Here is a 25,843-nt window from a genome sequence, read left to right on the forward strand (position 1 = left end):
GGAGGTGCTATAGTTTTATTTTCTGCTTCTATAAGCAGAAAATAAATTTAATTTCTGCTATAAAGGAACACAACATAGCTAGGGAGGGTGTATTTGATGGAAAGTTAAGTGGAAGAAAAAATTGACAAAATTAATCCAATTAACAGGTTTGGACGAAAGGTTTTCCTTTTTAACTAAAGAGGATCATTACTGATATTTCAATTTATTAAAATGAAGACGAAAATGAAAGATGATTTTTAGGTTATAATTAAAAATATCAAAAACATTTTTTTGATCCCTAGATTAGCAGATATTTAAAATACAAACCAGAAGTTAAAATACAAACTTCATTAAAACTGAGAGACTCAGACAACTTTTTTTTTTCCGCTTTCGTTTATTTCAGTAAACAAAAAACATCCAAACTTCCTTTCTAGATGTGCTGGACAGCGAAGCGTAACCAGAGAAGCTGCGAACTGATGGGATTTCAGCCGCTGGTGTGACTGACAGGGGAAACAGAATGTGAACCACAGAGGCGATAAATAAATCTCATCCGTTTGTCGTCTGACTGCCGGCTCTAGCAGGGGTGCTGGTCAGGGACTCTCTTCCTGCAACAGCAGAGAAAATCAAAAACGATCAGATGAGCTGAAACAGGTGGAGCAGAGGTTTGCAGATGTGAGAGATCAGACTAACTCTCACCTGGGAGCAGCTTTGATGATGTTGTCCACCCTCAGGATCATCTCCGCCGCCTCGGAGGCGCTCAGCAGCATCTGACGCTTCACCTGGAAGGACTCGGTGATTCCGAGCGCCACCATGTCTCCTATCGTGCCTGCGGACATGTCTGCAGGAAGAGAATGCCGCGGTTAGCTCCTCTCATCAACAACTCGCCAAGGATTCTGGTTCTGATCCACTCACCCAGACCGTATGTGGTCTTGTTCTCCTGGTGCGCAGCTCTCAGCTGAGCCACCAGGTCGGCGCTGTCGTAGCCAGCGTTGTCGGCGATGATGGTTGGCAGCTGAAGGAGGAAACAAACAGAATTATGTTTTGCTCTTTAATCTTTTCCAAATAAAGTCTTTGATTCACAGAGAAATGGACGCACCATCTGGAGAGCCTTGGCGAAAGACTCCATGGCAACCGCCTCCTTTCCTGGCGTCCTGTGAGCAAGATCGCTCACCACCTTCGCCATCAGCATCTCAGAGCAGCCTGGTGGGGGCGATAGGGAGTCGATGAGGGGTGATTAGCAAAGACAGATGGAAAAACTCTTCCGTTCTGACTCAATCACTCAAATTAAATCCCCTCAAAAGGTGATTTTTTGTTTCTTCCAAAAAAACTCAGGAAATTCAAACCAAATGAAAATTGTTTGGAGTTTTTCACTCTACAGTTCAGGAATCTGAAGGAATTAATGTTTCAAATATGGAGAAAAATAAATTCTTAACGCTGAAAACGTGTCGATAAAACAGCAGGAACAGGGTTAATCTGCGTACCTCCTCCGTAAACGGTCCGCGGCTCCTTCACGGTCTGAGCCAAAACACACAGGGCATCGTGCAGCGAGCGCTCGGCCTCGTCCAGGATCTGCTGGGTCGCCCCCCGCAGGACGATGGTGCAAGCCTCACCTGTGAGGAGGGCGGGGTCAGAGGGTAAAGTCTTACTGACGGACATTTAGGGGAAAAGCAGATTCAGTCTGCAGCAGAAGGTCAAATATCTTTACTGTATGGAACAACAGGACAGCAACAAAAAAAAAAAAAAAAAGAAATTATATATATATATATATATAAGGCATAACTTATTAAAAAAGATATGTAAATTATAGAAATATAAAAAAATAAATGCAAAATGAAAACAATCATGACCTTGATCACCTATTTAAAGCATAATGCAGACAAAAAACTGGTTTATTAAAAATATAAATGTGTTCAGGTGCAGATCTTTAGTGCTGCTGTCGATCTGCAGTCCTGCAGGATTTCTGAAGCAGATTTGAAATCAAACCAAAGGATCAGTTAATAACCGCAGCAAAGCACATCTCTGACACAGAAACAAACTGAGGCAGGAACTAATCAACAGCAACATGCTTATGAGTCCAAGTTCATCCCTAGAAATAAACAATTTCACATCAATTCATCCAAATCTCCTCAGCAGCAGGTTAGAAATCCAGAAGCGTTTTCTTCCTAAAAAAACAACTAAGAGGATCTACGTGCTCGTACCCATGGCGACGCCAGAGAAGTGGATGAGGGTGTCCTCGCCGATCATCACCTCCTCGATCAGCTTGCAGTGCCCGAGCTTCACCATCTCTGGGTGGTCGAAGGTGGAGGCGATCTCACCACCTAAAGGTCAATGCAGCAAACCGTCAGGTGGAGCGCATCATTTTTTCAGCATCATCGGTTCTTATAACCAGGCAGCAGAAAAACATCCCATGGATCGGATAAGGAAGCTTACCAGTAACCAGCGCGAGGCGCTCTACGCCGGAGAAGTCGGCGTGCTCGATGGCCATGACGCCCGCCTGAGCAAACAGCTGCTCTGGATAGTTGTAGATCAACTGTCTGTGAGGAAGAGGAGATGCATTCAGTGAAGTACAAACATACAGACCTGCAGAAAAATAAATTAAATCTTCCATAAAGGCTTGATACTTATGTCCCACTTCCCATCTGAAACCATCCATGCAGAGTTCAGAGCTTGGATCAGTTAACTGTGCCGAGCTTAGTTCTTATGACCCTTTACACATCACGCTAACACGGTTCCTCGCCTCCCATCAGCGGTCCACCATACTACAGCTCTCAAGGCGGGAATTACACAAATAAAATGGCGGCTCACATTCAGAAACTTAAGGCTGGTTTATACTCAGAAACCAGGTCGTCTTGTGTTTGTCGCAGTGAATGCAAATGTGTCCTGCCCCCTACCACAGACACTCTGCTGCACCTCTCCAAAATTTGTAGGTGACCGCAGACAGGAGGCCCCTGATTGGTCAATTCTATATCTGCTCTACTCTATACGTATTTCCTGTTTGGTACCTTACCGGCTTGTTTTGTTTGTATGACCGCCATTGTGGAAAATGACTCGTGAAGATGGACCAGCTAGTAGAGCGAGGTGCACAAGAACGCTGGGACCCTTTTTCCACCTGGATCCCCGCTCTTTTTCACCCTCATGTCCCTCCGTTGTCACACAAACTTTCCCCCACTTCCTCCTTGGCCGTATCTAGACTAGGGGTGGGTATTGGCAAAGAAGTCATGATTCGATTCGAATCACGATTCACATGCCACGATGCGATTCTATCACGATGCATCACGATACTTGAAATATTGCGATGCATTGCGATATTTTCAATGAACACTGTAAGAACAGTGTTTAGTGAAAACCAGTGGCTGACTGGCTGGGTATGATCTGGATAGTGTCTTCAATTGATACATAACTGAAAGCAACTGAATTCATACATAGCTGTATTTATTGAAACGACTTTTGGAGGTGTTGCCATGAAAACAAATACTGGACAGAAATATTACTATTACTGGCGTGGACACACTGACAAAAAGATCTTAGGATTCATCAAACTTAAAATAACAAAATAAGGATAATCAGAGCCGTTTAAATGGCCTCAGTGGTCCTTTAAACCAATTAAATGAAAACATTCAAATGTATAACATTTCCCCTTTTGGAAATTATGTGCGTCATATCAATTTCGTTTTTACCTTCTTTGTTTTTAAAGCCAAAATGCATCCAAGCATCTGACTTGAAATGATATGGAGCCGGGCGAATTTTTTCAGGCAACTCCATGTTTTGTTCACGAATGACTCATCTCAGTATCCCGCGGCCGGAAATGCTTGTGACACAAAGCAGCGGGCGTCAACACATCCGCAGCGACATCTACTGGACTGGAAGTTGTATTCCACTTGATTTGGCTGATGTGCGCCAACCATTAATGTATTTTATTTGTTCATTTTTTTTAAATTAAGAATCGATTCTTGTCATCAAGAATCGATTCTTAATAATATCATCCTCCGCTCAGCATCATCCCAGGTCGCAACACGCTCTTTTGATGCTGTTTATTGTTGAAAGGCTGAGAAGAAGTTTATGCTGTGAACAGGAGATCTGTGAATTACAAAGCCGGACACGGCGGAAAACCTGCGATACGAGTCAGCTGACTGTAACTAGGAGATGACTGAGCCACAACTTAACCGTGCCGAGCCCTGCTGCTGAGCCAGTACTAGAAATAGCACGGTTTGAAATGCAATACATACAAAACAAAATAAAGCATGACGTTTCTCACAATATGTGAGCCACACATGGTGTGGTTGCATTTTTAGTGGTGAATACCTTTTGCACAACTGGATTTTTTGTGCTTTGTTGTGGGTGGTGATTCAAAAAGTTTTGTAAAAGACAAGGATCAGGACGGGCAAAGTACCGTATTTTCACGACCATAAGGCGCACCGGACTAAAAGGCGCACTCTCAGTTATGTGTCCCATTTCTGTATTTAACACACACGTAAGGCGCACCGGACTATAGGGCGCGTTTTTTATATACAGGTACATGTCCTCTCAGGTGGATTTTCCCACTTAAAAACATATTAAAACTACTTTATTCCCACTGATCACAGCAAATAAAGCTGCAAGGTGTATTTATTACAAAGTATTATTCAAACCTGGGAACCGGCCGTGAGAGACACATCGCTGATGACACAGGGCTGTGATTACTCCTCTGATAGTTTATTGACGCATAAATTAACTTAAAACATAGGCAGGATAATAATCTGGATGAACTGACTGCAATGATTAAATTTTCAGGTGGACTTTCTCACTTAAAAAGATTTAGATTATTTAGATGAAAAAACACCTGCGGAGGTGAGCCCGGATGCGCCGCGGCCCAGAGGCTGCTGTTGAATTAAGTTTTCAGGTAGAAAAATAGAGCGGGAGCAAAACTGAGTATAATTGTGCTTTATTCAAGTATTTATTACAGAGTATTAATCAAACCCCTCAAAGTCATCATCCTCTGTTTCTGAATTAAACAGCTGCGCTAAATCCCACATGCCAGTTTCCCCTTCTTCTTCGCTGTCAGAGTCACTTTCCGTGCAGCGCGGCTCCTTGGAAATGATGCCGGCTTTTGCGAAAGCTTGAACAACAGAGCCAGCAGACACGTTAGTCCAAGCATCAACAATCCATCCGCAAACGGTGGCGTAACTTGCCAGGCGCTGCGTTCCACTTATCCTGAAACTGTGGTCTCTGTCGGCCATCCATCGCTCCCACGCCGCTCGCAGCCTTACTTTGAACGGCCGGTTCACACCGATGTCTAGCGATTGAAGTTCCTTTGTCAGACCCCCGGGATAACGGCGAGCACAGCGTTCATTTGATTCACCTTTTTTTTCACATCGGCTGTGAGATGGGCACGCAGCGATGGTGATGCGTGGAAAAAACCACCTGGTCTCCTCACATAGGCTACACCTCCCTCAGCCACGCTTTCATCATCTCCTCATCCATCCAGCCTTTTCCATTTGCGTTAATATCATATGTCATCAGAGCGCTGTCTGTCTCGCTGTCAGCTCCCAGATCAGCTTCTCTGATTGGTTGATGCGGCGCGTCCAGCAGCAAAACTTCAATTTTTCCATCTCGAGCAGCAGCAGCGCGTTGGCGGTGAGTCAGATGCTTAAACGCTCCTGCTGCTCCAAACGCGCTGCAGGACCTTTTGCTGCACCTATACGCGCGTCAACCATTGACTTTGCATGTAAACTCGCTGCTTCTGCTGCACCTGCTGGGTCCGGTTCACACCGATGTCGAGCGGTTGAACAGCGAGCACAGCGTTAATTTGTTTCCCCATGTTTTTCACATCAGCTGTGAGATGGGCACGCATGGAGTTACATATTAACAGCGATGGTGATGAGTGGAAAAAAAACACCTGGTCTCCTTACATTCAGCCACTCTTTCATCATCTCCTCAATGAGGTGGTCTCAAAAGTCGCAGTTACAACACACATAGGGCGCACCGCACCATAGGGCGCACCGCACATTTTGAGGGAAAAAAAAGACGTTTAAGTGCGCCTTATAGTCGTGAAAATACAAAAACTCCTTTCAGGGAGATGCTTAATGAAGATAAATTGTGCCTTCATCATTAGTGGATTAGAGTTATACAGTGAAGTTCACAAGAGGGCCAGTTCAATTCAGTTTGGTTCAGGTAGATATTTCATAATGCAGAAAATAACAATCTTATAGTACAATTTATTTATGATGCTTTATAATAATAAATAAGTGCCATAAAATATTGGCTTGAATGCTTGCATTAATTATCTGTGCCCATGTTTTTATAAAATAAATAATTGCCCAAAATTGCTCTGTGCGTTCGCATTTTATTTGGTGCCCTATTGTGCCCCTGTATAGTACTGGGTCGGCTGACGCCCCTGGCCGCACCGCGCGCCATACATGCACACTCCATCATTCTGTAGACTGTAAAAGAGTAAACTGAAACTTATTGGCTTATTTTTCTGACTGATCCAATCAGCTCTCTGATCAACCAGCCGCCTGGAATGCTGGTTGAACAGAGCATCGCCTTGGACAGATACGCTGCACATGTTTGACCAGCAACATCCTCCTCACACCCTACTCTGTGAATGTTCAGGGTCATCTACAGGTGCTGGTCATAAAATTAGAATATCATGAAAAAGTAGATTGATTTCAGTAATTCCATTTAAAAAGTGAAACTTGTATATTATATTCATACATTACATACAAACTCATATATTTCAGATGTTTATTTTGTTTAATTTTGATGATTACAAATGACAACAAATGAAAATCTCAAATTCATCATATCAGAAAATTAGAATATTGTGAAAAGGTTCAAAATTGATGGCCCCTGGTGCCACACTCTAATCAGCTAATTAACTCAAACCACCTGCAAAAGCCTTTAAATGGTCTTTCAGTTTAGTTCTATAGGCTACACAATCATGGGGAAGACTGCTGACTTGACAGTTGTCCAAAAGACGACCATCGACACCTTGCACAAGGAGGGCAAGACACAAAAGGTCATCGCTAAAGAGGCTGGCTGTTCCCAGAGCTCAGTGTCCAAGCACATTAATAGAGAGGCGAAGGGAAGGAAAAGATGTGGTCGAAAAAAGTGTACAAGCAAGAGAGATAACCGCACCCTGGAGAGGATTGTGAAACAAAACCCCTTCAAAAATGTGGGGGAGATTCACAAAGAGTGGACTGCAGCTGGAGTGAGTGCTTCAAGAACCACCACACACAGACGTATGAAAGACATGGGTTTCTGCTGTCGCATTCCTTGTGTCAAGCCACTCTTGAACCACAGACAGCGTCAGAAGCGTCTTGCCTGGGCTAAAGAGAAACAGGACTGGACTGCTGGTGAGTGGTCCAAAGTCATGTTCTCTGATGAAAGTAAATTTTGCATTTCCTTTGGAAATCAAGGTCCCAGAGTCTGGAGGAAAAGAAGAGAGGCACTTCATCCACGTTGCTTGAAGTCCAGTGTAAAGTTTCCACAGTCAGTGATGGTTTGGGGTGCCATGTCATCTGCTGGTGTTGGTCCATTGTGTTTTCTGAGGTCCAGGGTCAACGCAGCCACATACCAGGAAGTTTTAGAGCACTTCATGCTTCCTGCAGCTGACCAACTTTTTGGAGATGCAGATTTCATTTTCCAACAGGACTTGGCACCTGCACACAGTGCCAAAGCTACCAGTACCTGGTTGAAGGACCATGGTATCCCTGTTCTTAATTGGCCAGCAAACTCTCCTGACCTTAACCCCATAGAAAATCTATGGGGTATTGTGAAGAAGAAGATGCAATACACCAGACCCAACAATTCAGAAGAGCTAAAAGCCACTATTAGAGCAACTTGGGCTATCATAACACCTGAGCAGTGCCACAGACTGATCGACTCCATGCCACGCCGCATTGCTGCAGTAATACAGGCCAAAGGAGGCCCAACTAAATACTGAGTGCTGTACATGCTCATACTTTTCATGTTCATACTTTTCAGTTGGCCAACATTTCTATAAATCCTTTGTTTTTATTGGTCTTCAGTAATATTCTAATTTTCTTATATGATGAATTTGAGATTTTCATTTGTTGTCATTTGTAATCATCAAAATTAAACAAAATAAACATCTGAAATATATGAGTTTGTATGTAATGTATGAATATAATATACAAGTTTCACTTTTTAAATGGAATTACTGAAATCAATCTACTTTTTCATGATATTCTAATTTTATGACCAGCACCTGCATGAGCACCATTTCACTTTTCTTTCACCAGTTCACCTCAGTTCTTCCAGCAGTCCACACTTTCTCTGCTCTTTTTCTCATCGTCTTCTCCTTCTTTCCCATCACCCGGCTTGCCACAGGTTTGCCTGCTGTTTCTAAAAGTAGCAGCAGCAGCAACCCAGACTGACAGCAGCTCATTGGATCATTTGGATCATGTGTAACATGGAGCCCGACTCTCTGGAAGGCTTCACCGTATTAACAGGAAAAGCGGGGGAAGTGAGATTGGACACTGCCTTCGGACCACATGCCGTAATTTATAAATGTTTGAAATCAGGTTGGGTCTGGATTAGCCAGCAGGTGGGTCCGGATCTGGACCGCGGTCCGCTAATCTGGGACCTCTGGACTAGACGTTCGGACACTGATTTAAAATGGCGTAACCACTACATGGTGATTAGGGCGGACGTTCAGACACAGGCTTAGTTTTCCATTCCTAATTCCGATGCCCAGTTTCCCAACCGAAGAAAAGCTACCGAATACCAGCAAAGAAAAACCTGCAGGAGTGTTCGCATCCATCCGTTTGGACGGCAGCATTCTCTGAGCGTTTTACCTGTTGATGAAGCAGTTGATGCCGTGCTTCAGGATTCGCTCCACCTTCTCCTTCATCTTCTGTTTCTCTGCCTGCTCGATCTCGGCCACCTTGGCCGTGGAGTCGACGCGGACCCTGGAGCCGAAGATCTGGCAGAGGTTGAACATGAACCGGCGTTGATTCTTTTATCCAGAGCCCAGATGAAACACTCCTTCCCATGGCGTGTTTTCCTACCTTGATCTTGTCCGTGTCCATGCCAGTGTTGGCGATCAGGATATTTGCGTTCTCCAGCCTCTTTGGTTGGTTCACTCCGATCTTCTTATCCAACAGGAAACCTGAGCAGAAGTCACCACAGACATTATCATCACAGCTCAGCGACCAATCAGGAATGAGAGCCGTCTGTCCGCCTCACCTTCGTCCAGGTAGGAGTCGGTGAGGCTTCCTCCCAGCTTCTTGATGACGTGGATGGCCTCCAGGTTCCCGGAGCCTTTCAGCCTCATCACGGCGTCTACGGCCAGCTTGGAGAAGTGATCTTTGTGGTGAGTCAGGAGTTTGGAGGACAGCGTGGTACGGGCGATGTTAAGCAGGTCCTCCTGGAAACGATCCGGGTCGTTGCTATGGAGACAAAACAACAGTTTCACATCCCATAAGAAAGAGATTGTTGATCCTTTTTACATCCTCAGTCTGAGATTTATGCTTCCCAGGGGAAATAAAAAGCTTTTTCTGCTCCTTTTGTACTTTAAATAAAATCAGTTTATTCTGCTCACAGCAAATTTCCATGACTCTTCCTCTGAGAAAACTGAAACATAAGCAAGTTCATTTTTTATGTAATAAGTGGATTTTCTCTTGATTTGAGCAGAACCTAAGGCAAGATTTAAAGTTAGAATACAAAATAAACAAATGTAGCGTATAATATCTAATCTTATCTAATTTTAAGCAGCAGCAGCTGATCATCTTATTCACCTGCTCAGATATTTTAACCTGTTTTCAGATCAGAGTTTGAAGTCTTCGTTCGCTGCGTTGTTAAAGGTCACAACTTTCTAAAAAAAAAAAGCAAGGCGGTGGCTGAATCATGACCTGCTAAACTAATCAAGTTACTATATTAAAACTTCTCGTTTTAACCCAGAAATGTTCAAAGCAATTCCTTCGTTTATGCCCCCGTCATCCAATGTCGATTTAGACCAGCGTTTGCCAGACGTACGGGAAACCTGGCAAAACGCAGGCATACGTTGGACATAAGTTACAGGCAAGTGATCGGATTGTTGACATACGTTAAGTCTAAGTTACTTATAAGTCGTGGCGTCTAGCTTATCCAAAACCTATGAGTAACTTGTGCGTAACTTATCAAGAATTAATCTCCAACACATATCAACATATTTGTCGTGTTTCAGAAGACAGCTGAACGTGTTTCTAACTCCCAGCTACTGTTTAATGACGTATTGGCAGCGTTTTGGTATAAAGGAAGTTAACAGGAGGGAACCGTTAGTTCTCCTCCAGACTGCATCTCCATCATAGGGTGAGAGAGAAGGTGAGTGTGATGGATCCTCCCTGTGTTCACGTCCACGACCAACAAACTTCCTACATGACGCTGAATCTGCTGTGACTGCAAACCTCTCTTTTTCTTTATTCTTTTTAACTTGAGGTTAAAAGCAGCCAGGTTAATACCGATCAAATACATCTTTTTATGCAGCACGGGCGCATCGCTGCCCCCCTCAGGACACGGGCTTGTTTTCATGGGCATTACGTTGCCGTGCGTTATGCATAACTTAGGCTGTCGTTAAGGAAGTGATGTTGATTTATATAGCACCTTTCACAGACAGAGGTCACAAAGTGCTTCACAAAAATAAATACAAATAAAATATATTTACAGTCACAAAGGACATGGTCATAAAACAACCCTTAATCTACTGGAATTAAAATGCTTTCTTAAACAGGTGTTCAGTTCACTCCTAAAAACAGAATCAGTTAGGCCCAAGTAAAGCATAAGATCAATCCAAAGAGCCGGAGCGACCGCCAGACGCAAGTTCTGGATTTGTTATGAATACTCAATGTGTACGCCCACAACTGAAAAAATACATAGAAAGTTCAGCGTTTTCTGAGATTCTGGGGTGTCAGGCAGATGCTGGCTAACTGGTCTAACTCGGTGTGACAGGGGCTTAACAAAAATGATCAGGGTTCTGCTCCTCCTAACAAAAAACAGCTGTTGGTAAAACACAGGCAGTCGTGTGATTTTTTTAATTTACAAACAGGCAGAAAGGAAGCAGAACAAACACCTTATAAGCTGATGTTTCTATGGCTGTAGCATCACAGCTGATGTGCGTTTGAGTCGGATTGTTTACGAGAAAAGAAGTCGTTACACGAGTGTCAGGTTCAATGTTTGAAGCTCTACATATTGAAACACGTCACAACAGAAACGGAGAAGGAAATATTGATGTGTGTGAAGATTTAAAGGCTGATTATCACAGTCCCAGGTTTCACCAACCAGGACCGCTGATCATCTGCAGGTTACATAAAGCGGATGTTTACTCAGCAGGAATGGATTCAGAGACGTTTCCCCACCTGTGGTCTGCAGCACCCTCCCTTAGAGCATCTCTGGCCACCTGGGTTGCCTTCCTCCACCCAGCAATGATGGTCTGAGGGTGGATTTTCTTGGCAATGAGAAGCTCTGCCTCCTGCAAAGGGGGGATTAAACAGCAGGATTATCAGCAGCAGCATGAAATCAACCTTTAAGGCTGCAGTTATTGTTTTTACCCTCAGCAGCTCGGCGGCGAGCACGGTGACAGAGGTTGTTCCATCCCCGACTTCATCGTCCTGAACCTTCGACATGTCTGCAAACACACAACATCCCCCTCAGTTCCTCTGCTTAGAGATGGTAGAACGAATCCGGGTCAGCTTCTGTATTTTCTGTTTATTCTTAAATATCAGATACTTTTACAGAAAAAAGGTAAAAATGTAAAACAGAAAATTAGAAAGTATTAGTGCTAGATTGAGCTGGGGGGGGGTTTGAGCAGTCGGAAGGGACAGACATGGGGTCTGATAGGATGGATAGAAACGGATAGAAGAAGGATGAAGGGATGACAGACAGAGCTATGGAGGGAATTTTGTTCCATTATTGTTTCCAGCAAAGCGCAGACTTTGTAAATGGAAATACTTAGTGTTTAATCAATTCATCATTTCTTATTACTAAATTTGTTCTTTGAAACTTAGCATTCTACTTTTTTTTCAGATTTTATTTTTTCATTTTGTTTCAAGAATTGTTTTCGGAGTTTTATAAAGTGCTCTTTTTTTTTTTTTTTTAGATCAAGTTTTCCAGATCAAATTCTCCTCCCTTTCAGCCCAATCCCAATGCTCCCTTTTGACCAATAAAAATGTTGTTACTAACGTCCAGCAGACCAATAGAAACGCATCTTCACATCTCACACCAGAGCGAAGCCCGCCCCCAGAAGTGAACAGAATGTGATCAATTTGTCACATTTAATCAGAAAATGTAATAGAAAACAGGAAAAAATTTTTGGGGAAAATTTTTATTTGAAGATATAAAATATATTCAATAAATTATGAAAAAAAAAAAAATCTAAAATCAGAGAGAAAAAAAAAAGTTACTCTAGAAAAAACCTAGTTTAATTTCTTGGTCGGATGTTTTATTTTTAAATCTTCAATTTGCAAAATGTGTTCTTTGCACCAATAATGGAACAAAATTCACCCCATACAGAAAGAGATTAATGATCGGAGAGCTGGATAGACAAGAAGTTGAAATAACTTCTATAAAATATGGAAGCTTTCAAGGTCTAGAAGTCAAAAACATTTTCTATTCCTCGTTTCCATAATTATCAAGACCTGAAACAACTCAAGCAGGAAGCAGATATTTTACTGAATCTGTTGAACATCACAAACTTCTGATCGTATAATTTGTCGTGTACCTCTAACTTATAAACAGATTTACTCGACTGGAAACAGGTTCTCATTAGAGAGCGGGTCGGGCCTCCGTTGCTTTATGGGTTATGATAAATGTTCAGGAAGGTTAAACAGAAGAGACCAGGAAAAGCTGTAATTTCTCAGCTATGGAGATACAAGTTCCTGTCTGCAACAACATTCACTCACCAACCAGGACCTTTGCAGCAGGGTTGTCCACCCCGATGGCCTTCAGGATGGTGGCGCCGTCGTTGGTCACGGTCACCGTTCCGCCTCCGCTCAGCAGAATCTTATCCTGCAGAAGGATCGCTGCAGGTTATTCACCAGGCAAACCTGATATATTTCAACTAACTGATTGGTTTCAGAGAGCAGTAGCAGAGGTCCAGGTTCTGAGGTGACTCACCATCCCCTTTGGGCCCAGAGTGCTCTTCACTAAATCTCCAATGGCGATGGCACCAACAAAAGATGACTGAAGATTAAAATATGGAAAGTTAGCATTTTAGCAACCTAATGGAAGGTCATGGAAACCAAAAAGCACAAATATATATTTTTTAAAACCCACCAATCGTGCAGTTTCTGCTTTTTCTTCATCAGCTCCATGTCTGAAGATATTCATTGGGGCCATGGATAAGGACGCCTGAGGAACAGATTTAGGTTTAATTAACAAGTGATGCTGAAAACTATTTTCATTTTAACACTAGGACTCCCAGAGTTGTGATCCTGCTAGAACTCCCACAGGCCATCGATTTGACATTTTTCCCAATGGAACGCATGAATAGTGATGATGTCATCAACTGAAACGGTTCTAGTGTGCCATATAAACCGATTCTGGATATGTTAACCATAAAACATGTCAGATTTTTTAAAAGGATGTATTGTATGTTATTATTCAAGGTGTAAATGTTTTAAAAATAAATCAGTAAAACAAATAAGACTGTTTTACTACACAGGTTCGATGTTTGAAACTACAATTTTATTTACAGAAATTGATTGATTGATCACCCCCGCACATCACCTTTTCACATTTATGATGAACAACATATGATTGTTCGTTTGTGCAGCGCTGAAGCACCTGGCGGCTCTCTGGAGGGCATGTGATCGGCACCCAACTGTTTTATCAGTTCAAGGATAAAATCTCTGCGCGAGATGGTGACGTCCAAACAGTTTCTGAACAAAACCAACGCGTTTATAGCTGCTATGTCCAGGAGATCGTAAAAGAGCCACAAGCCACCTTCATGTTGGAGCTTTTACAGAATCCTTTCTAATCATCTGATCCGACAGATCCACGTCGACCTGTTACAGCAAACCACGGGCTCTGGTTTTGTTTTTGGTGTACCCGAGTGTACCGGCTGAGGTGTGAGCAATGCTAACCAAAAAAAAAAAGTCCCTATTGTCTGATGGGTCACTGACACGTCTGCGTTTTCTGGGGTGTGAGAACGTCCTCTGATTCGCTGTCAGAATCTGAGCTGCTTCTTACCTCATCCGTCTCTCCATCTCAGTCCGAATCGCTATAATCAATAACATGTGAAGCATTTCCAAAGCCTGTTTCACTGTTAGATTTCTTCTGAAAGCCATTTTTCCATATTAGCCAAAGAGTTCTAGGTGGAATGTTGGTTGCTAGGCAACGGTATCAAAATGATGGCCTTTCTCTAGCCTTTTAACATACGGCTTTACGATCAACCGGAAAAAGGTCTGCGCAAATATATCGCAATATATCTGACGACATTATTTTTAGAAACATTTTTAAATAAAGCATTTTAAATGCCCCGATAATCACATGTAATTACTTTTAATGCCAATTAAGGCCCTAATCTATAAAATAATAATTAAATGACTTTTAATGACTCGCAGAAACCCTGAGTAATTACCAGAAGCTGATAGCGTTTTGCTCCTGTCTGTGCGGAGCAGAGTCCCAGCCTAAATTTAAAGTTTAAAAACCACATACCCTCTCTTGTGACCTACATAAAAAAGCTTTTTTTAAATACATTTAAAAATGGACATTTTTAATTATAATTTCACACTTTAGCTGAATGTCTAAAATTATATTATTACTGGTTTAATAATAGTAACATTCTCAGTAACTAATACTGGTTAATAACACTGAAAGTAGGGCTGCAACAACGAATCGATAAAATCGATAAAAATCGACTTTTAAAAGCGTTGGCAACGAATTTCATCATCGATTAGTTGTGTAGCGCGATTATTGCGTCATCCGCCGCGCCGTCATCACTGCCTCTTGACTGAAAGAGGAAGAAGAAAAAAAAAAAGGCAGAGCGAGTCAGCGCCGCAGGTGCAGTGTTGCCAACTCAGCGACTTTTCAGACCCCTCCAGCGACTATTTTTCAAAAAAGCGACTAGCGACAAATCTGGCGACTTTTTTCGATGTCACTGGCGGCTTTTGGAGACTCTTACGTGAAAGCATGTATAGTTCCTACTCTGCCGTGGGGCGCCTCCCCCACCCCAACCGCGTTTTCCCGCAGGAGTCCCTCTCAGCGCTGCAGTCAGCCTCAGCGTCCAGACTGCAAATGAAGCGCGCATGCACCGGGATTGACGGCGCAAATTGATCACAATAATTAAAATAGCCTGCGCTTTGTAAAGCGAAAAAAGTGATAACATGCAACTTTTTTCAAAAGAAATTAACATGGCACGGAACCACCATGTTTGTTTGGTTTTAAAGTGGGGAAACGTAACGTTAGTTTCTCAGGTAGCTCATCTGATGCTTTCCTTACCGTGTTAGTAGGTTACAGACAGTGATAAGGTTGGCTACTTATTTTACCTTTAATTTCATTTGAATTAGCTTAAGCAGCGTTTATATTTTCTTTATAAATAAATTAACTTGCAAATTATGAGGGCAAGGCTTTTAAAGTTTAAATCTTCTGGCAAAGATAAAGTAAAGAAGATCCTGCAATTTATGGAAGTAAAGCAGAATAAAATCCAGCAAGATCAGTAATATGTCAATTAATTATCTGCCACATTCCCATGTAAATATCTGTCTTTGGAGGATGTGTGTTTTAGCACCCCTAGTTCTCTCATTTTTATTCCAAATACAATTTATAATTTGAATCACAGGGCTATTTTTATCTCTATGGTTCAGTATTTTCTCAAGCAGCAACTTTAACTGCTATACTTTCCTGTCTTAAAAGGCAGAACTCTTCTAGTCTAAAAAAACTAATTTGTTGAAATGGGGGGGCCTATTGTTTGAACCCCTTAGGGGCTTTTAAAAACAAAAATGTCTTTTTTTGCGCTTTATGAAACAAAGTACCCTATATTTTGTGGATGTACAGCTACATTTCTCATGTAAGTTTGCGTAGTTTTAACACAAACATTTATTTTTCATATTGCACCAGTACAGTTAACGAGCAACTTGTACTTGTGTGCTTGTTTGTTCTGTCTAAAATGTTTATTTTGGAATAAAGAGGTTAATATAAAAAATATTTTTTGTCCGATTCATCGAAAAAATAATCGTCCGATTCATCGATTTTTAAAATAATCGTTAGTTGCAGCCCTAACTGAAAGATAATCTATGTACAATATTTTGTACTGATTTTATCACCATTAAAAGTAAAGATGGTCAATAAAAAAAAAAAAACTATCAAAGTTTTTTTTTTAAATCCCTATATAGAAGCATTTATCCTTGTTATCTCTACATTTATGTAAAGCATGACCTCAGAGGCGTGCACAGACATTTTGGGGGGCAGGTGCTCAGGAGGGGGGGGAGGGCACTTTTTAGCGCACGTCTAACACTTAATTATAAAAAAAAATAAACGCATGTTGAATGAAATTTGACTTTTATTTGTAACATTCTCTAAACGTGAGTTTTCAATGGAAAAAAGTCACATCACCAACAGAACAGACTAAAGCATACTTCTTTCATCTGGCTCATCTCCCTGTTTTCCCTCACCCCTCTGTTCTCCCTCATCCTGGTCTTTTTTTTATGTCTCTGTGTCTTCCCTGAACTCTTCCTCATCTCCTGTCCTGGTAGATGTTGATGGTATAGAGCTTCCCTGCTGTGACTGGCTACAATATATTAACAATAACCATCATGACAATAATAATAATAATGATAATGATAATAATAATAGCTTTAACAAATATGCCACATTAGTTTAAATAATGGGCTATTAGGGCAACATGACTGGAAGTCTTGTCACGTGGATATGACTTATGGTAGCCTACAAAATAATAGCTATTTTAATACCTGCTGCACAAACCACTTAAAAATAAAATGTGAACAGCTTTTAAGGTTTTTCAATATGATTAACCCTCCTTTCTTGGCATTGTGCTGCAATTACTAAATCAATATACAATTAAGACAATAAAGAGACCAAAATGTGTTAATTTATGTTGCCTAACAAAACCTATACAACAGAAAACGTTTGTCTTAACACAGATTTGTACAGAAGAGGATTAGGGCCACTGAAAAAAAAAAGTTAACTGATTTTTAAATTTTATTTCAGTTTAACATGGTAAATTTATTGTCAGAATTCTGAGATTAAAGTCAGAATACTGAGCAAAAAGTCAGAATTCTCAGCAAAAAGTCAGAATTATGAGAAAAAAGTTAGAATTATGAGATTAAAGTCAGAATTCTGACTTTTTTCCCATACTAAACTGAAATAAATTTTAAAAATCAGTTAACTTATTTTTTTTTTTTTTCAGTGGCCCTAATCCTCTTCCGTAGATTTGCAATTGCAAACTCTACCAAAATTATTTGTAGCCTATGTTATCTGTCATTGACTTGGGCTACAGTGTAAAACTTTCAGAATCAGAATCAGGTTTATTGCCATTGTTAGTGAAGGAGTTCACAAACTAGGAATTTTTTATGGTACAATCGTGCAACATGAAACATATAATATGGAATAGGTAAATAAAATTATAAAAATATCTAAAAACTGTGGGTATACGTCATGCAATAAAATAGACTAATGTATACACTTAAGATAAAAAATATGGATACAAAATATAAAAAGTAAAATAGCATCTTACAAGGAGACGACTAGTTTATCTGGTGACCAGTCGGCAAAATGCTTGTTTGGTGCTGCTGAATGAGACATTTTAATGCACAACAAAATGATTCTGCTTGATCTGTATATTACCTGGCTAATGGGGCACTTGAGAAGCAGCCTGTCAGCGACCGTTCCTGCTATCTGAAAACTGCTATGATGCTGCGCATCTGGCATGCCCTGCGGGCGACCGAGCGAGTTCACGTGACAAAGGAAGAGAGAGAGGCTGGTCGGGTGTGCGCAAGTAGGTCGGTCATTTCGGGGCATTGTTTCAGTCGTTTTTAATGGCTCAGGTTTTCAAAAGATCATTTCAAAACCGACCTCAGTAAAATCTTAATAATATTAATAATAATTAAAAAAAAAAACGAGTTTCAAAAGGGCATTTTCTTTGATAGAGGGCAAACTTCCTAGTGCTTTAGCACCACCTAGTGTCTATGTGTGCACGCCCCTGCATGACCTGTTGCCTTTGAAAGACAGTAATAGACTTCCTAATTCATCTGCTGCAGGAAGAACAGAAGGCATCAAATGCATCGACTGACAGTCAACTAGCTTCTGATAAATCAAAAAAATAATGGTCATTTTAAAAGCCACACAAGTTTAAATGACAATATATTATTAAAGAATATTTATGCCAGCGTTGTGTAGGCTAAAACCATGCAATGAATTAAACAAATTCTTAAAAATATGTTTCTTTTTCATTGATGTGTCAATGAAATAAATTAATATGCAAATACACAAATAAATAGGAAAATAAAAGTCAGGCAGATATTGGTGTACTTCCTTAGTTTTTGTCTTCTATTTCATTAACTTTTCATTGCAAGAAAGTATGAGCAATCTACAAATTATATTCAGAAAACCCATACATGATTGACAATGTGAATTAACACAGGTTGGTGCTAATCAAAGATTATTTCAGGTTAATCCTGCTGTGATGAAAAGTCCAGACACTCCATTAAACCGAATAAAATGTGTTAAACAAATCTATTTAGCCCTCATAATAAGCATAATTAGATATGATTCTGTGTCATGGCATTTACAAGACTGTATTTTTTTATGCGATCCATTATCCACCTAAATACTTTCAAAGTTTAATTTAATCCATTTCAATAAAAAAAGTTATCATCCGTTTATTGTGTCCTTTAATTTGTAAAGAATTTTCAGTTATTTCCAATTCACTTTTTATTATCCATAATTGTGATTATCCTGATTTATTATCAGCCATAAACCTGCCAATAACTGCCCGATTTCAACAAATGAGATATATATTTTTTTACCATTTAAAGAGCTCTGTTTGTTAAACCAAAAATATGTAGCACTTTACGTAGTTGGAAAAAATGTCCAAGTGCCTAATCTCTGCAACTCTTTAGCTTTAGGAGATTAGTGGGTGTTAATGTGCAGCTTTTATGTCGTTTTTTTTTTAAATATATATTTACCATAATTATGATGCCACATGAAGGCACCATTAGTTTCATATAATTAGACACCAGGCGTGGTCACGTCTTTATTTTCCAAATTCACTCGAACGCCTCAGCAGCTAAGCCCCGCCCCCTTCATCCTAGAAACCGCTAGAAGCTTTCAGGTTTTAAAAAGAATAAATAAATGTTAATGTTAAAACGTTACAATACATACCACTAGTAAAAACCTGAGGTGCATGGGTTGCATGGAAACTCTGCTTAATCACAGCCAAGTATATCATTCCAAAAATATCCCTTTGAGTTGATGCGCAGCTGAATGACAGCCACAAAGAGCAGCGCCGAGCTAACTAGCATGCTATGCTAACTCAAAATAAAACAGACAGAAACACTGAATCTGAAATTAACACAGGAACTCGGGGGAGCGGGTTGGTAAATGTGAAGCCAATCACTCAACAGTAAGGAGAAAATAAAATAAAAACCTGAAACAAACCCGTTAGCTCTTAGCCGCTAGCCCAGCCACACCGCCCCATGTGCCTACTTCTCGCCGGTTCAACACATCCGGCCCAAAATACGACTGAATGAATCCAGAATAAACGAAAACATACAATAGAACCGATAATGACTGTGTTCGGTTTTATGCAACTAAGAGGGCTCACATTAAATGGCCTTCAAATAGTTTATTTAAAGACGGAACTCACCATGATGTCTGAAATTCAAAGCTGGAAGCAAAGCACGCACACCGAGGAAGGGCTGGACGTGGATGTGACGCATTCACGTAACTGCGTAATGCTGCGTTCAAGATCTGTAACGGAAAGCTGAGCTCAAAACAGTTCACTATTGTTTTTGATGCTATTCCACTAGGTGTTATAATGTTATTTAAACGTCAGACTTCTCTGTTCTCCGAAGGCCCAAGACCTTTTCCTGATCCAACCGATACTGATGTTGGTAGACTTTGTTTATTACCTAAATCTCCTAAAAATAACAAACATATTTGCACTTTATTCCGAGATAACTGCATCTCAGTTCCTTGTATAATTTCTAAGGCAGATGATTAGGACCACTGAAAAAACAATAAACAAACATTTAATTTCAGTATAATATGAGAAAAAAGTCAGAATTCTGACTTTAATCTCAGAATTCTGACTTTAATCTCAGAATTCTGACTTTTTTTTCTCATATTAAACTGAAATAATATTTAAAAATCAGCTAACTTTTTTTATTTTTTCAGTGGCCCTAATCCTCTTCTGTAAATATCAGTCTGGTCTGGTCTTAAAAGTATGTTGGAACAAAACTTGGTCTCTGCCCAATAAATATTTTCTAGTAAACAAGGTTAAAGAGGTTTCCTTTAAGATTATTCAACGCTGTAACCAGTAAAGTCATTTCTAATTAAATATAAAAAGGACATTGATACCACTTGCACTTTCTGTAACATTTACTCTGAATCTGTCTCACCTATTGTGGTCCTGTGAGAACACCAGGCATCTATGGCAAGGTATATGTCACTTTATTCTGGACAATATTTATGAAAAATTTGAACTTTATTTTAAGGATTTTTTTATTTGGAATGAAAGAATATAGACAAGAACTTTCTGAACATTTCTCTTTCTGTAATCTTTTGCCTCCGTTGGCTAAGGTTTATATACACAAATGTAAAATTATTATGACTTAACCCTCATGTATCTCTTTTTTTAAGGAAGCAAGAATTTATTTTTCTACATTGTCCTCTTCCAATAACAAAAAGACTGTTAAACCTTTATCTCTATGCTCTAAATTAAAAATATTTATATAATCCCTTTACATGCTTCTGTGTAGTTTTACTTTTCACTTTTACTATTTTTACATTTATTCAGGTATTTATTAAAAAGGAAAAAAATGTTATGGAAAGCTGTCCAGCGAAAAGCTAATAGGAATAAAGATATATGTTTTTGTGTACCATGAAATTTGAAGAGACTCTCATTTCTTCACATCTTTTCAAATAGAACATCTCTTTGATTTGATAAATAGATGTAATTAATAAAGCTCTTAACATCCCCTTTCATGTTTTCAGTCCCTGCAGCGCTGTCAGGAGATATTTACATATTTCACAAATTAAATCATTAATAGGCATCATAATTGATTAATTAATTAATGAGGAAGGGCTGTGTAACGCACAACTCTTCTCATTTGCATAATGAGGCAGAAATGCATACAGAAATGTAAAAACGACAGCCAGAAATAAATAGCATGGAAGAAATAAATAGGGTAAAAAAAATACAAAGGGAGAATAAAACAGACAAAAATATTATAAAATAATAAATATAAAGTATTTAATGAATAAAGTTGATGATTATAACGGACAAGCTAATTAAAAAGCTATTAAAAGAGATATATACATTTATGTCTCACTGTATAATTTAATTTTCACCTACATTTATTTGTTAATTGTATTTTTGGGGGCAATTAATTGTATGTTTTTTTATTTATTGAGCATTTATTTATTTCTGTACTTATTTATAAATATGTTAGACCTCCATACCCATGAATAAAATTTGAGTTAAAACAATACATTTTGTTTCTCTCAAGAAATCAACCAAAAATATAATAATTCAGAGCACTGAATACAATGTTTTAGTAAAATTAACTTAAAAAACCTTTTAGAGGGATAATTGTGTTATTTAATTGTTAAAATTTAAGGTTTTAAGCCCATTAAACAACATTTCTATTACAATGTACTGCTAGAACATATAAGCCCCAGTGTCATCAGCAAAGGTTTAAATGTTTATTGAGTTTGACCTTTAAGGAAACAGGTCAGCCTCAACTGGTACAAAAATCCATTAAACTTTCATGTGTTTTTTAAATCTCAGAGTAATTGAATAATTTCAGCTCTACTTCTGCAGGATGAGGAGGCAGAATAAGGCCCAAAACAACAGATGATGTTTGATCCTAAGGTCACAGGTTCTAACCTGCCTCCATGTTTATGGTTCATCATTTACAACTATAATCATAACAGCACAGGTATTAATTAATACTATAGATTGTGCCACCAGAAACATTTGCACGTTGGTAGAGACAGAAAGTGGTGTGGTAGAACTTGTTGTGTGAGCTTAGAAGAGCATGTAGATTAACCTTCAGGGCTGAACTGGGGTCAAAAAAGCAGTTTTTTGGTGATGGCGGCCCGTCATGATTAGTGATATTACATGAGAAGACACACAGCATACCAGAGGAAATACGCACATTTGAGTGTTTTCAATAGTAAATATATTAGGGCTGCAGCTAATAATTATTTTGCAAATCGATTAACAATTGGAAAGCAAAAGGTTCCTTAAGACTTTTTATGAAATTTAACCATGTTAAATTAATGCTTTTCCACTTCAATGGTTCTGGATAGAGACTACTGAGATAGATTTTTTTTTTATCTTAAATGCAAAATGTTTATACATTTTTTTAAACTATTTTGTCATGATTGTTGTGCTAAGTTTGTTGCTCTGTAAGCTGCAGGCAAGTTTAGATGATGAATAAAAGTGATATGCTATTAAAGCTTTGGGGTACCCCACATACAAAATTCTTTTGGATGTTTTATACATCTTTTAAAGTCCATTATTAAGACTTGGTTATTTCATAAGTTATGTTATATTGTCTGCATTTGTTTAGAAGGGTTAACTGTTAAAATCAATAAAAAAGGAGAAGAAATCAGCATCACACACAGGGGCGGATTTAGGAAATTTGGAGCCCTAGGCTAAGGTAGGCATGGGGCCCTCTAAATTGAGAAGACAACCAATAACAGACCCCTTATACAGATTCAAAAATTTTAATAGAATAGACATACATTATTTGTTCTACGTTTTGTCCCTCTCTTCTTGTCCATTTTCTTGTTGTTTTCCTCTCTATGTTTTCTTATTCCCCTTTTTCTTTTCATATAGAAAATTTGCTCAGCTGACATTTCATGCTGTTTCAAAACAAATGAAAGATTTTTCCAATCACTACTAGCTGATTGCTCCTTCCTGTGTTTCCAAAAAGGCGATAGCAAAAGTAAATAACCCAGTCCTTCCTTTCACTTTCATGATCTGCTTATCTGTTCTCCATTTTTCATTTGCATGAAATAATAGCTGCATGAATCATGACAGCAGACAAGATAGAGGAGAGCAGGGGGCGGGGTTACCAATCTACTTGCTCTGGAGAGCAGAGTTCGCTACTTTTAAATGTTCTCAAACAGAGCATTTTAGCGAAAAATATCTTTATCTTAAACATAATTAATGTGCATAAATAAGCATTGGTTGCATTAACCATACATATGAAAGGAGTTTTATGGGGCCCCCAGGAACTTGGGGCCCTAGGCAACTATCTAGTTTTGCCTAATGGTAAATCCGCCCCCGATCACACACAGCATCTGTGAGATTATATCAATGAGCTAAATTATTGAGAGACAAGAGAAATAAGCTGAAAAGGTCATATTTATTTCCTTTATTAAAAAAGGGGATTCATTTTTACATTATTCTAACTTCTGAGGTGTGCATTATCGTGTCCTCCTCTGACCACGCCTCCTGCCTTTGTTACAGGGGGACTGGACGGGTAGACAGTAGTTGCGCATGGGAAACGTCCTGAAATAGCTGTTTACCCACGGCCTGCAGGGAAAAACACAAAACCCAGTGAACGTTATGTAAACAATTCTTATGAAAATATATAGAAAAATGGAAGCTTTATAGAGATAATAACAAGGATGTTTAGTTCTGCTCTGTTTGTAATTACCTGGATACACGCTGGCTCAATCTCAGGAAACACAGGTTTTTCCATAGAAGTTGGTTTTCCTGCCGACGGAGAATTTCAGCTTGTTGCTGGGGCGCCAGGTTTGCAGGCAGAGTCTCCCGCAGCTCCGCTTCGATGTGCGTCAGCTGAAATACAACAGCAAGGAAAGAAATCACTTCAATTTAGGGCTGCGATTATTTTGCAAATCGATGAATCTGTAGATTATTTTCTAAATTAACTGATTAAAGCTACAGTGTGTAATTTTCAGCGACATCTAACGTCCAGACTGCAGACTGCAGCAAAATGAACGTCTCCCCCCCACCGCTTCTCCCCCCCAACAGTACGGCAAGCGTTAGGGGACAAAATGTCTTCCACGACGTCGGAATCACCTACCTTCTCAAGTGATGAGGTTTGTTTACATAGATAATTTTACAGATAGTATTTCATTAGTCTGTGTAGGGTATAGATTTCATGTAGACTTTAGATAATAAATATACCCGTTATTTTTTCTACATCGTTGTGACGTTTTGGTGAGCTGCTTTGCATGGTGATATAAACAGACGAAGGAATTGTAGTCATTAGTTTAACAGCAAGATTGTGTTCGCTGGAAGAATATGTATTCCCCGTTTACAGAGTCCAAGTCTTGTTTGTGGCACGGGGGTTACAAGGCGAGGAAGAGGGCGAGGACAGAGAGGCCGGGGTGGGCGTGCAGCTAGGGCCAGGCGAGGGAGGGGAGCCAGCGGGGTGAGAGCAGAGGAAGAAAGGCTTGAAGATCTCCAAAGGAGCCGGAGAGAAGTAACCGAGGTATATATCCAGAAAATTATTTTACAGAAAATTACTGAATCATTACCTGTGAAACGTCAGGGACGTTGCTGAATAAGTATACTGGAGAGTAACAGCATCATCACGCAGCATGTTATTGTTTTAGACAGGTCTGAGCATTCTGTACTCCAAAAACTGCAGTGATATTAGACAATTGTGTGTGTAGGATTAATTACCTGTCCAAGAGAAAACTGGCAACTTGAGCGTCACTTTGAAAACCTTTTTCCTCCATCAGTGACTTCCATCGTGTAAATGCCGTGCCAATGTTGATCCGTGTTTTTTGTCGTTTCTTGTCACGCTTGCGTTTATTCTCGTCGTGTTTCCGCTTCTTAGATGACGGGGGTTCGGTGCCCGCCGCTTTTCGTTGTGATACAGAGTAGACATGATCCTCCATTCGTCTGATGTTTGGCCACACAGTGCCAAACAGTTTGCAAAGTCACTCACGCCTGCCGCCTTGTTCACCTTTCTTGTTACTGAGGCGCAGTATACCTGCTTCTTCTTCTTCTTTGGTATCAGGCAGACTAAACGCTTCTCAGGCATAGTACTGCCATCTACTGTTCAGTACCGTCTCAGTTAATCTCTCTCAACTTGCCGTAGTTATTTTCGAGCGTAATGGGCGATCTCGCAATCGCTAGTTTGTTGCCTCTGCGCTTGCCGTAGCGCAAAGATGTCAGCCTCCATGGCTGCGAGACCCGCTCCTATGTAATTATAAATAACGAATTCTAAGGCAACGCAAATATTATGGTTAAATGGCTGAGCTCATAGGTGATGATAAATAACATAGTTATGTATAATATATTAAATTTCTGACTTTATATCCCTGTAATTATTACACACTGTAGCTTTAATAATGGGATACCTAAAGGTTCCACAAAGAAGAACTGGGAAAATCTAAATATGTTTCCACTTGAGGAGTTCTGGATAGAGCACATTGACAAATGAAAAATATTTTTATCCTAAATGTTGATATCGTTTTTTTGTTTTTGTTTTCTTTTTACAATTTTGGTATAATTACTGCTCTTAGTGGATTCCTCTGTCGGCTTAAGGTACCGGTATGTTTTAGATTGTTTTTACATCAGTTAATGATTAATCGATTACTAAATTAGTTGACGATTATTTCACTAATCGAATAATCACGATTAATCCGATAAATTGTTTCAGTCCTATTTCATTACAATTTCAATTTCTTCATTTATAAAATGTAACTGCTGATCTGA

At 39.7% G+C, this 25,843-nt stretch overlaps 1 protein-coding gene across 1 annotated transcript; it reads right to left on the reverse strand.

Annotated features, from left to right (window-relative positions):
• Positions 1-353: 353 nt before the first annotated feature.
• Positions 354-19,903, reverse strand: cct2 (chaperonin containing TCP1, subunit 2 (beta)). The gene is made up of 16 exons (XM_038305218.1): positions 19,781-19,903; positions 13,231-13,305; positions 13,072-13,137; positions 12,858-12,963; positions 11,508-11,584; positions 11,316-11,428; positions 9,169-9,371; positions 8,991-9,091; positions 8,778-8,905; positions 2,410-2,513; positions 2,178-2,297; positions 1,461-1,589; positions 1,076-1,179; positions 892-991; positions 676-817; positions 354-584 (listed from the first exon to the last, which is right to left on the reverse strand). The coding sequence occupies exons 1-16, from the start codon at positions 19,781-19,783 to the stop codon at positions 554-556; spliced, it is 1,602 nt and encodes a 533-aa protein (XP_038161146.1). The 5' UTR covers positions 19,784-19,903; the 3' UTR covers positions 354-553.
• Positions 19,904-25,843: the final 5,940 nt, after the last annotated feature.

This window comes from Cyprinodon tularosa, unplaced genomic scaffold, assembly GCF_016077235.1.
Source record: "Cyprinodon tularosa strain WSP-4 unplaced genomic scaffold, ASM1607723v1 ctg552, whole genome shotgun sequence".
NCBI lineage: Eukaryota > Metazoa > Chordata > Actinopteri > Cyprinodontiformes > Cyprinodontidae > Cyprinodon > Cyprinodon tularosa.